General features: G+C 36.4%; 1 protein-coding gene across 1 annotated transcript in view; it reads left to right on the top strand.

Annotated features, from left to right (window-relative positions):
* LOC132847630 (von Willebrand factor A domain-containing protein 7-like) overlaps positions 1-12,191 on the top strand; it is a 33,716-nt gene extending 21,525 nt beyond the window's left edge. Inside the window, exons 9-17 of the mRNA XM_060873108.1 lie at positions 6,875-6,987; positions 7,329-7,445; positions 8,388-8,561; positions 8,759-8,891; positions 9,002-9,154; positions 9,288-9,377; positions 9,469-9,737; positions 10,051-10,344; positions 10,806-12,191. Of these exons, the coding sequence (XP_060729091.1) occupies positions 6,875-6,987; positions 7,329-7,445; positions 8,388-8,561; positions 8,759-8,891; positions 9,002-9,154; positions 9,288-9,377; positions 9,469-9,737; positions 10,051-10,344; positions 10,806-11,264 (1,802 nt within the window). The 3' untranslated portion in view covers positions 11,265-12,191. The remainder of the gene's footprint in view (positions 1-6,874; positions 6,988-7,328; positions 7,446-8,387; positions 8,562-8,758; positions 8,892-9,001; positions 9,155-9,287; positions 9,378-9,468; positions 9,738-10,050; positions 10,345-10,805) is intronic.
* Positions 12,192-12,540: the final 349 nt, after the last annotated feature.

The following is a 12,540-nucleotide window of genomic DNA, read 5'->3' as shown; positions in this document are numbered from 1 at the left end:
TTGAGGAGGAAAGATAGAAAAGATGTGGTGGAATTTGAAAAAAAAAAGAAGAATGTTGTGAGGAATTCAGGCAGAAGCTGAGACAGGCTTTGGGTAGTCAGGAGAAGGAGAAAAGAAGATAAGGAAACATGGTGGTGGAACAAGGAAGTACAGGACAGCATTCAGAGGAAGAGGCTAGCTAAAAAGTATTGGGACGTTGAAAGGTCTGAAGAAAATAGACAGGATTACAAGAAATTGCAGTGCCTAGTGAAAAGGGATGTGGCCAAGGCCATACAGAATGCATACGATGAGTTGTATGTCAGGTTAGACAAGAGGGACTTAGTACACATTAGAGAGACAGAGAGATAGAGATTGGAAGGATGTGCAACAGATAAGGTGATTAATGATAGAAATGGAAAGATGTTAACAGTTGAGGAGAGTGTGCTGAGAAGATTGAAGGAGTATTTTGAGCTGATGAATGAGGAAAATGAGAGGTAAAGAAGGTTGGAAGAGGTGAACATTGTAGAGTAGGAAATAGGAAAGATTAGAAAGGGTGAGGTGAGGAAGGCTCTGAGGTGAATCATGAGTGGAAAGGCTGTTGGTTCTAAAGACATACAGTACCTGTGGAGGTGTGGAAGTGTCTAGGAGAGACAGCAGTGGAGTTTGGAGTTTTTTTGAGTACCTTCTTGTTTGCTGGGGTGATGGACAGTTTGACATATGAAGGTGATGGACAGTTTGACATATGGCATACTGTATGAGGTGGAGGAACACCTGGAAAGGTGGAGGTCTGCTCTAGAAAGAAGAAGAATGAAAGTAGTAGTAAGACAGAATACATGTGTATGAATGACAGGGAGGGATATAGAACAGTGGGGTTACAGGGGGCTGAGGTCAAGAAGGTGCAGAAGTTTAAGTATTTGGTGTAAACTGTCCAGTGTGATGGAAAATAGGTGAAGAGGCGAGTGTAGGCGGGATGGAGTGAGTGGATTGTCAGCAAGAATCGAAGGAAAGGTGTAAAAGAGAGCAGTGAGACCAGATATGCTGTATATGTAAGAGACTGTAGCAGTGAGGAAAAGACATGAGGCAGAGATAATGATGTTGAGGTTCTGTTTAGGAGTGACGAGGGTGGACAGGATGAGGAACGAGCACATCAGAGGGACAGCTCAGGTTGTCTGGGGAGAAGGTCAGGGAGACTAGATTGAGATGGTTTGGACATGTACAGAGGAGGGAGATGGTTATATTGGTAGAAGGATGTTGGAGATGGAGCTGCCAGGTAAGAGGTGAAGAGGAAGGTCAAAGATTAAATATATGGATGTGTTGAAAGAGGACATGAAGTTAATTTGCGCAAGAGTAAAGGAAGCCAAGGATAGAGTTAGGTATAAACAGATAGTACCAAAGTAGAAGAAGAACTAATTGATTTCAGTTATCACTTATGTTATAGATTCCATGAACATTTCCTCAACAGCTTCTACATATGAAGAGCATATACTTATTAGGTGGAGTTTCTGCTATAAAGATCCCTATGTAATTTGCTAGTATAGAAACAATTAAAAAAATGATTTGATAAAATGTGATTGGACTTGCAGTCAGGACTACTGTCAGAACTACTGTTATAGTAAATTAGTCAGAATTTGAAATTCATGAGACTAGTGTTTCCTATAGCAAAAAGAAAAGAAAAAGCAAAAAGTTACATTTTTTTATGTAATTTTTGCTTACTCATAAAAAAAAAAAATAAAATAATGGGAATCCTCCCTGATATTGTAAAAATCACACAAGGCAGAGAGAACAGGCTTCTTTATTTGTTGTTGTTTTTTTTTTAAATACCAATTTAAGGGGGAGTATATTCTGTGGAAAAAACAAGCAAGCATTCTGTCAAGACTAGCTACATGTATGGACATGTATGAATGTCTCTGTGTCTGTGTGGGTACTTTCTTTATTATTATTTTATTTATTTATTTTTTGAAAGAGTTGAGGATGACTGAACTCTCCATGTCCATAAACCCTCCAAATGTGCACCATTACATAAAAGAAAAGCTATTAACAAAATCTTTGATTAAAGAAATGGACTGTGCCTGTGTCTAGAACAATAAATGGAAGATTGTTCCATAACAGAGATAAGATAACTGACTTTATAAGATAAAAATTGAGGAGGAAAGATAGAAAAGATGTGGTGGAATTTGAAAAAAAAAAAGAAGAATGTTGTGAGGAATTCAGGCAGAAGCTGAGACAGGCTTTGGGTAGTCAGGAGAAGGAGAAAAGAAGATAAGGAAACATGGTGGTGGAACAAGTAAGTACAGGACAGCATTCAGAGGAAGAGGCTAGCTAAAAAGTATTGGGACGTTGAAAGGTCTGAAGAAAATAGACAGGATTACAAGAAATTGCAGTGCCTAGTGAAAAGGGATGTGGCCAAGGCCATACAGAATGCATACGATGAGTTGTATGTCAGGTTAGACAAGAGGGACTTAGTACACATTAGAGAGACAGAGAGATAGAGATTGGAAGGATGTGCAACAGATAAGGTGATTAATGATAGAAATGGAAAGATGTTAACAGTTGAGGAGAGTGTGCTGAGAAGACTGAAGGAGTATTTTGAGCTGATGAATGAGGAAAATGAGAGGTAAAGAAGGTTGGAAGAGGTGAACATTGTAGAGTAGGAAATAGGAAAGATTAGAAAGGGTGAGGTGAGGAAGGCTCTGAGGTGAATCATGAGTGGAAAGGCTGTTGGTTCTAAAGACATACAGTACCTGTGGAGGTGTGGAAGTGTCTAGGAGAGACAGCAGTGGAGTTTGGAGTTTTTTTGAGTACCTTCTTGTTTGCTGGGATGATGGACAGTTTGACATATGAAGGTGATGGACAGTTTGACATATGGCATACTGTATGAGGTGGAGGAACACCTGGAAAGGTGGAGGTCTGCTCTAGAAAGAAGAAGAATGAAAGTAGTAGTAAGACAGAATACATGTGTATGAATGACAGGGAGGGATATAGAACAGTGGGGTTACAGGGGGCTGAGGTCAAGAAGGTGCAGAAGTTTAAGTATTTGGTGTAAACTGTCCAGTGTGATGGAAAATAGGTGAAGAGGCGAGTGTAGGCGGGATGGAGTGAGTGGATTGTCAGCAAGAATCGAAGGAAAGGTGTAAAAGAGAGCAGTGAGACCAGATATGCTGTATATGTAAGAGACTGTAGCAGTGAGGAAAAGACATGAGGCAGAGATAATGATGTTGAGGTTCTGTTTAGGAGTGACGAGGGTGGACAGGATGAGGAACGAGCACATCAGAGGGACAGCTCAGGTTGTCTGGGGAGAAGGTCAGGGAGGCTAGATTGAGATGGTTTGGACATGTACAGAGGAGGGAGATGGTTATATTGGTAGAAGGATGTTGGAGATGGAGCTGCCAGGTAAGAGGTGAAGAGGAAGGTACACATTAGATATATGGATGTGTTGAAAGATTAGATATATGGATGTGTTGAAAGAGGACATGAAGTTAATTTGCGCAAGAGTAAAGGAAGCCAAGGATAGAGTTAGGTATAAACAGATAGTACCAAAGTAGAAGAAGAACAAATTGATTTCAGTTATCACTTATGTTATAGATTCCATGAACATTTCCTCAACAGCTTCTACATACTTATTAGGTGGAGTTTCTTGCTATAAAGATCCCTATGTAATTTGCTTGTATAGAAACAATTAAAAACATGATTTGATAAAATGTGATTGGACTTGCAGTCAGGACTACTGTCAGAACTACTGTTATAGTAAATTAGTCAGAATTTGAAATTCATAAGAGTAGTGTTTCCTATAGCAAAAAGAAAAGAAAAAGCAAAAAGTTACATTTTTTTATGTAATTTTTGCTTACTCATAAAAAAAAAAAAAATAATGGGAATCCTCCCTGATATTGTAAAAATCACACAAGGCAGAGAGAACAGGCATCTTTATTTGTTGTTGTTTTTTTTTTAAATACCAATTTAAGGGGGAGTATATTCTGTGGAAAGAACAAGCAAGCATTCTGTCAAGACTAGCTACATGTATGGACATGTATGAATGTCTCTGTGTCTGTGTGGGTACTTTTTTTTATTATTATTTTATTTATTTATTTTTTGAAAGAGTTGAGGATGACTGAACTCTCCATGCCCATAAACCCTCCAAATTTGCACCATTACATAAAAGAAAAGCTATTAACAAAATCTTTGATGAAAGAAATTGGATTTTATCCTTGAAAGACTGAGACTGAGACTTAAAGACTGAGACTGTGCCTGTGTCTAGAACAATAAATGGAAGATTGTTCCATAACAGAGATAAGATAACTGACTTTATAAGATAAAAATTGAGGAGGAAAGATAGAAAAGATGTGGTGGAATTTGAAAAAAAAAAAGAAGAATGTTGTGAGGAATTCAGGCAGAAGCTGAGACAGGCTTTGGGTAGTCAGGAGAAGGAGAAAAGAAGATAAGGAAACATGGTGGTGGAACAAGTAAGTACAGGACAGCATTCAGAGGAAGAGGCTAGCTAAAAAGTATTGGGACGTTGAAAGGTCTGAAGAAAATAGACAGGATTACAAGAAATTGCAGTGCCTAGTGAAAAGGGATGTGGCCAAGGCCATACAGAATGCATACGATGAGTTGTATGTCAGGTTAGACAAGAGGGACTTAGTACACATTAGAGAGACAGAGAGATAGAGATTGGAAGGATGTGCAACAGATAAGGTGATTAATGATAGAAATGGAAAGATGTTAACAGTTGAGGAGAGTGTGCTGAGAAGACTGAAGGAGTATTTTGAGCTGATGAATGAGGAAAATGAGAGGTAAAGAAGGTTGGAAGAGGTGAACATTGTAGAGTAGGAAATAGGAAAGATTAGAAAGGGTGAGGTGAGGAAGGCTCTGAGGTGAATCATGAGTGGAAAGGCTGTTGGTTCTAAAGACATACAGTACCTGTGGAGGTGTGGAAGTGTCTAGGAGAGACAGCAGTGGAGTTTGGAGTTTTTTTGAGTACCTTCTTGTTTGCTGGGATGATGGACAGTTTGACATATGAAGGTGATGGACAGTTTGACATATGGCATACTGTATGAGGTGGAGGAACACCTGGAAAGGTGGAGGTCTGCTCTAGAAAGAAGAAGAATGAAAGTAGTAGTAAGACAGAATACATGTGTATGAATGACAGGGAGGGATATAGAACAGTGGGGTTACAGGGGGCTGAGGTCAAGAAGGTGCAGAAGTTTAAGTATTTGGTGTAAACTGTCCAGTGTGATGGAAAATAGGTGAAGAGGCGAGTGTAGGCGGGATGGAGTGAGTGGATTGTCAGCAAGAATCGAAGGAAAGGTGTAAAAGAGAGCAGTGAGACCAGATATGCTGTATATGTAAGAGACTGTAGCAGTGAGGAAAAGACATGAGGCAGAGATAATGATGTTGAGGTTCTGTTTAGGAGTGACGAGGGTGGACAGGATGAGGAACGAGCACATCAGAGGGACAGCTCAGGTTGTCTGGGGAGAAGGTCAGGGAGGCTAGATTGAGATGGTTTGGACATGTACAGAGGAGGGAGATGGTTATATTGGTAGAAGGATGTTGGAGATGGAGCTGCCAGGTAAGAGGTGAAGAGGAAGGTCAAAGATTAAATATATGGATGTGTTGAAAGAGGACATGAAGTTAATTTGCGCAAGAGTAAAGGAAGCCAAGGATAGAGTTAGGTATAAACAGATAGTACCAAAGTAGAAGAAGAACTAATTGATTTCAGTTATCACTTATGTTATAGATTCCATGAACATTTCCTCAACAGCTTCTACATATGAAGAGCATATACTTATTAGGTGGAGTTTCTGCTATAAAGATCATTATGTAATTTGCTAGTATAGAAACAATTAAAAAAATGATTTGATAAAATGTGATTGGACTTGCAGTCAGGACTACTGTCAGAACTACTGTTATAGTAAATTAGTCAGAATTTGAAATTCATGAGACTAGTGTTTCCTATAGCAAAAAGAAAAGAAAAAGCAAAAAGTTACATTTTTTTATGTAATTTTTGCTTACTCATAAAAAAAATAAATAAAAACATAAAATTAATTTTCATATTATATATTATGTTAAATAAAAAAAGAAATGGAGCTACTTCGTCAATCCTGATGTTCTACCAATGGCTGGAGTCTCGTCGCCCTTTGGTCACCTTGCCAGGGATTGATCTGCATTGTCAGCCAGTGTCTCATGGGATTGTTGTGTATAAAGCTGCCCGGAGACTGTCATGCCTTCTTTTGAATGTTGTGTCAGTCAACTGTATGGTCTGGTCTTTATCAGCAATCAGGTCTGTGTGAACTGTGTGTTTATGATGACCCATTAGTTGCTCAGGAGCTCTCAGCTGCACTATTATAAACTGTTGTAGAAAGGACATTATTACATTTACACTATTTACTGTAGAGTGTCACCCAAATGGTGACGAGGTTCCCTTCTGAAACAGGTTCTGAAACTGTTTCCTCTCAAGGTTTCTTCCTCTTATCAAGTTTTTCCTTGCCACCGTCACCTCTGGCTTGCTCATTAGGGATAGGGATAGATATACAGTATAGTATCTCAAATTTTAAGTTAATCTTTTTTAAATTAATTGTAAACTTTAATTGTTTATATTAATTTATTTATTTTTATCCTTAGTATTTCTTCTTCTTATTATTATTATTATTTATTTATTTCTTTTTTGTTTCCAAATGTCTGTAAAGCTACTTTGAGACAATGGAAAATTGTTAAAAGCGCTATACAAATAAATTGAATTGAATTGAATTGAATTGAATTGAATTGAATTGAAAATGACTATAATCTGTGCTGCTTATCTGTGCTTCATAGATGCTGCTTTTATCTAAGCAGGGCCAAAATCATTAAGCATAACATTATAAAATGGATTGATTAAACAAATAAATTTTGCCCATTCTTTCAGATTATGGCCCACTAACAAGAACATCTGATCCTAATGTGTTTAAAAGAGAACTTAATGCACTTAGAGCTCATGATGGAGGAGATAACCCTGAAATGTGTCTTTCAGGTCTCAAGGTAATTTCCTAAAGTATTGCTTTTTGAATATCCTGAAATATAAACCAACTTATTAATCTCATTAATGCTTTCTTGATTCATGTACAAATTCATATATTTGTGTGAATAAAAATGTATTTCTGTTTCTAAAAAAATATTCAAAAATATGTCAAGGGGGCTAAATAGCATTAAGTGCTTCCTTAAATTCATTTGTCATGATTTTTTTTAAATGAATTTTTTTTTATAGAAATGACTATTTATATAATTATATATATGTATATATGCCTCTGTCATTTGGACATTCCTGACTTACAGAAATTACAAGCATGCATATTACTATCAGTGTTTCCTTTCCATTCTAGCTCGCCCTCACTGGATCTCCACCACAGACTCAGATTTTTGTTTTCACTGATGCTGATGCAAAAGATAAATGGTTGGCAAGCACCGTGAAAGCACTGATTGAGAAAACAAAGTCTGTTGTGAGTAAATGCAAATCTTATTTTTTTATGTTCTGTTTTTTTCTCAGTTTGCTTTGGCCCATTTCCTAAAATAGACTTAAAGTCTACCACAGGCATTTATACTGTGAGCAAATCTCTGTCTTACCTACAGAAGCAAGAAACTATTTAAACCATTAACTTTAATTTCTTAAAAAAATTACATTAATCATAGTTAATCAAAACAAAACAAAGACACATGAAGGAAGAGAACAGGTTATGGTCAGGAAAAAGGACAAATGAGAATGCTGAAGAAATCTTGCAGGTAAACACATGGAATGTACACGTCACAACAAAGAAAACACAAACATGGGTTTAAATAAGAACGTGAACTGAGAGTGTGACTGGGACTGAAGCTAGGCATGAGACATAAAACATGTGACAGTGTAGTGGTTAATGTGTTAGCCTACTGATAAGAAGGTCATGAGTTTAAATCCCATCTCCACCAAGCTGCCAGTGCTGGGCTGTTGAGCAAGGCCCTTAACCCTCAATTGCTCAGATGTATAAATTTAAATAAAATGTAAGTCACTCTGGATAAGTGTGTCTGCTAAATGCCAGAAATGTAAATCTAAAATAGACATAGACTGACGCAGTGCCTGGATCTGGGATTGGTGCAAGGCCTGGTACTGGAACAGGGCCAGTAAGGCCAATTCGGATATTTTGTCATTTGTATGCTTTTGTTTAAATTATGTGTTAAAGCAATGCAAAATGCTTATAATGTTCTAGTGAAATGACTAATTAGTTTGCAGTACTTCACAGTGTTAAGAGACTATAATATATACAGACACAACAATTACTGATACAGTTAATTAAAACATTTCAAAGTTTTGAAATTATGCTGATCATTAATTCTGTCTTAACTAGTTCTAATTAATGATGAGATCATCCTGGAAAACCACTTAACAATGTTTCTTTCCCAATCTGAAGGTGAACTATATGCTAACGCCACAGCATAGACGTCGCCACAAGCGAGAATCCACTCAATTGAACGAGGTCTACTATGACCTGGCTCAGGCCTCTGGAGGTCAGGCTATAGAAGTAACCAAAGAAACACTAGGCCAGGCCACTAGCATTATTGCAGATATCTCCAGCTCTACACTGGTAATTACAGATTAACTTTAAATGGTATAGCTTGCTGCTGCAGTATAGCTCATATAAATGTTCTAAAGCAACTTTAGTGCTGGAGTTAAAATTATATAATTCTTTTTAAGAAATTGTAGAAAACTTCATATTTTATAGTTCATATTAGCACTGAGTAATATTAGCAATCAGTAACAATCACATTTCTGCTTCTTCAGGTCACACTATTCCAAGCTGTTAGAAACCCAGTAGATACTGAAAACTTCTCAGTCTTTGTGGATTCCTCTGTGCAAAACCTGACAATTTACATAACAGGCAACTCTCCAGATTACACCATCACTAGTCCCTCAGGTGTGTGGCTTGTAAATATCCAATAACCCTTATTTTGAGAAACGGCAAAATAACATCAAGTTAATGCAATGCTAAGCTAAATATTCATAATGTGCTATTATCTAACCCAGGAGTCTCACAGAGCAGCACTGAACTAAATGGGATGTTGGGGCTTATTCAGAGAGTCGGTAACTTCCATACAGTGCGACCAAATATTGCAGAGCAGGTTGGATTGTGGCTCTTCAGTATTAAATCCACACAGATGTACACAATCAAAGTTGTTGGTAAAATCTTTGCAACTCTCTTCTGATTAGCTGTGAATTAATAAATGACAGAAATGAAAGATGTGGTTCAGTGAGTAAATAGATCTGTCTGTCTGTCTGTTTGTCTTTCTCGCTGTCTGTTTTTAATATTCAGGTCAAAGTGCTGTTGACTTCATGTATGACTTTGTAGAACTTTCCCAAGGGCTTCATCCAAGCTATTCTGTATTAAACAGTAGGCCTGCAAGTAAGTCAATAACTCTGCATAACAGATAATTAGTTAACTCTGTTTACATTTTTTAGCTTATATTTCTACTCTATTTTACACTTAAATTTAGATGGCAATGTCACCCTGTTGGTGTCCATGGTCGGTGGGGATAGTGTGAGTCTTACAGAGGTGTCTCTGGTCAAAGCCTCAAGTTCAATCTCTTTAAATGGGTCACTAGAAGAGGTAGCTAGTGGCCAGTACTTAGTGACCTTCAACAGCATCCCGGCACGAGAGTTTACTGTTCGTGTGTTTGGACAGATCAGTGTCTCTAGGTATACAGCTAACACCTTTCAGAGACAGTCACCAACTCAGTTCCAAGCATCAACTGTGACCATTACTGTAAGTCTGAATACTTTAATCCTACTTAATATAATCCAGTTGAAGCAAATAAAAAAATTTAGAATTAGAATAGAAAAATTAGAATAGAAAAATTAGAATGGAAAATCTTTTTCTTGATACCCTAATAAAAGAGACTCAGCAATAATATAATATAATGTATTATATATGTAAATATATATTATAAATATATTTCTTTTCATGAGAAATATATTTCATGGTTCAGAATATTTATTGCTCATGAAAAGATGATTGTAATGGCATTAAAAGCATTCATTTTGAGTTACAGTTTGCTTTCTTTCATTATTACTCTCAGACTCAACCTGTTGGAACAATGGAACCAGGAAAACAATTCACTCTCCCTTTCACACTCGCAAACAATGGCACTGCTGGAAGCTTTAATATCAATGTCAGCAATGATCACAATTTTGAAACTCAGTTTAACACGTCCATAACTCTTGAGAGTGGAGTCAGTGTGAATGATACAGTAACTCTGACTGTACCTGAAAATACTCCCTCTGGAACTGATGTCACTGTGACAATTGAAGCTGAAGCAGTTGATGGAAGTGACTCCAACTACGCTGTGCTACGTATCGCTATCATTGCTCCGGTAATTACTAATATTACATTAAATATTCCAGGACATTGTCAAAGGAGTCATTATATTCTATATTCTGTTGTTGAAGAGAAGCACAGTTAGGTTGAGTTTAGGTTAAGTTGGCAGGTCATACCATTATACCTCAATACAACCACTACTATATTTTTTCATGTCTTTGTGGACATGTATTAAAACCTGCTGAACAGCCAAAAAAATAAAAATAAAGAGATGAATTGGGTAAATGGGGTTTTCTTGGCACTTCATATTTAAATATGGATCTCACAAAAAAATTTAATAGATTAAAACCTTGTTTCACCTGATTTTGTGTTTGGAATACATGCCACAGGGAAATGTATCCCAAATAAAAAATATTCTATTTGGATGAAATATTTTAATTTTCTAAGTATAAACAATAAAAAATGTCAAAATGTCTAAACTGAAACTAATGCTGAACTGTTTTCTCCTCCTTAAAGATAACAGATTTTACTCCTCCCTTGTGTGAGGCAGTCAGTGTAAATGCTAACTGCTCAGGCAATTGCAGCCTCTCCTCATGGTACCTCACTGCTAATGTGACTGATGGAAATGGGTCAGGAATTCAGAGTGTGAGAATCCTTAAGGGAAACGGCAACCTCACCACTACCACTGTGTTCAGTGACACAGGTGTGAATGTCACTATGGTCATCTACAATGCCTCTTGCTGTTCACAGTTCCTGGAACTAGTTGCTGTGGATGAAGCAGGAAATGTTGCTTCCTGTTTTAATTTTGTAAGAGTTACAGAACTAAGCACCAGCACTGCACCCCCTGTAACAGCAACATCCATGTCTCATCTCATCCACCAAACCGGCACTAATAGTGCTGAATGTTATTTGATTTTGCCAGTCCTTCTTTGGCTCAATGTTGGAGTATCAGTTTACCAATTCATGCAGCTCTAAGTAAACAAAGGAAAAAAAATGCTCAACAGGTTTAAACTGAGTCTATACTCTGAATGTATTACTCATTGATTTGAGAGCCTATTATCTTTAAATGTCAGTTCACAAACCATTTGTGCTAATCATATTATTACATCTGAAATCTGTGGTATTGAATTTTTATAGCATCAGTTACTATTTTTCACTTTCTTTTTGTTCTTAAGTATTTGGTATTGTTATTCACATACAAAGAAAAACCTGTTTCCTGAGTCTTTTGTGAGTACAGAGAAAATACAGGATTATTGCTAATACATGCAAATATGGTTATAATGTTTATAAAGTTCTGGTATAGCACTGGTATTTCTTGCATGCATTGAATAATTCTATTTTATTGCCAAAATGTAAATGCATTTATCTTTAAATAAGATGAATTATAAAGGGATGTACAGATAATGACATGGGGATGTAACATAGTGAAACTATGTGCTTCCAGGAGAAACACAAACATATTCCATACATTATCATATCAGTAATAAATACATCCAAACCTATGTATAAGCAGAGTTTTATTTTCTGAATGACTTTATTGGTATAGAGAAATTCTGCATAAATCTAGCTTTAAGAATTTCGATGTGGATTAAAAATCTTTACATTTACTGTAACAAATTAATGATGTAGTATAATTTACTGCTTCAAACCAATTGACAAACTAGCTAATACAAACTTACAAAAAATGTTACAACCAGACATTCAGATATCCATTTCTTCAGGAAAAACAACCAAGTGCTAGAACCGAAGTGTGATGTTTGAAATGTGTTTATTTTTATTTGTACTGGCAGTTAAAATGTGTAAAAGTGACTAAAAATCTTGATTTGTCCTAAAGAGTTTTTTCTGCCTGTTGCATATTATGACACATCAACTGTAAGAAACCACTAAAATAATCCACCAAAATTATGTGGAAAAGTGTTTTTATTTAACAAATTTACATTTTATAATAATATTTTTTATTTTTTTTGCTGAAGTAAATGATATAAAGAGATAAAACCTCAATAAACTTTTTATATATTTACATTGAGGCTCATCTGAGGCTCATATTTACCTGAAGTTATGAAACAGACTGATGCAGATGGTCTGGACATCTAAAAATACTGTCAGTCTGTGGGCTATGCTTAAAATATCATATAAATATTTGCATTTATGGGATAGGATTTACCCTTAAATAATACATACAGTATTTTAATATTACATATTAAGTCAAAATTAGTAGAAAGTTTCATTTCTTGCTTTTACCTTTTGGTAA

The sequence above is a fragment of the Tachysurus vachellii genome, chromosome 6 (assembly GCF_030014155.1).
Source record: "Tachysurus vachellii isolate PV-2020 chromosome 6, HZAU_Pvac_v1, whole genome shotgun sequence".
Lineage (NCBI taxonomy): Eukaryota > Metazoa > Chordata > Actinopteri > Siluriformes > Bagridae > Tachysurus > Tachysurus vachellii.
This window is presented reverse-complemented; position numbering and strand designations above follow the sequence as displayed.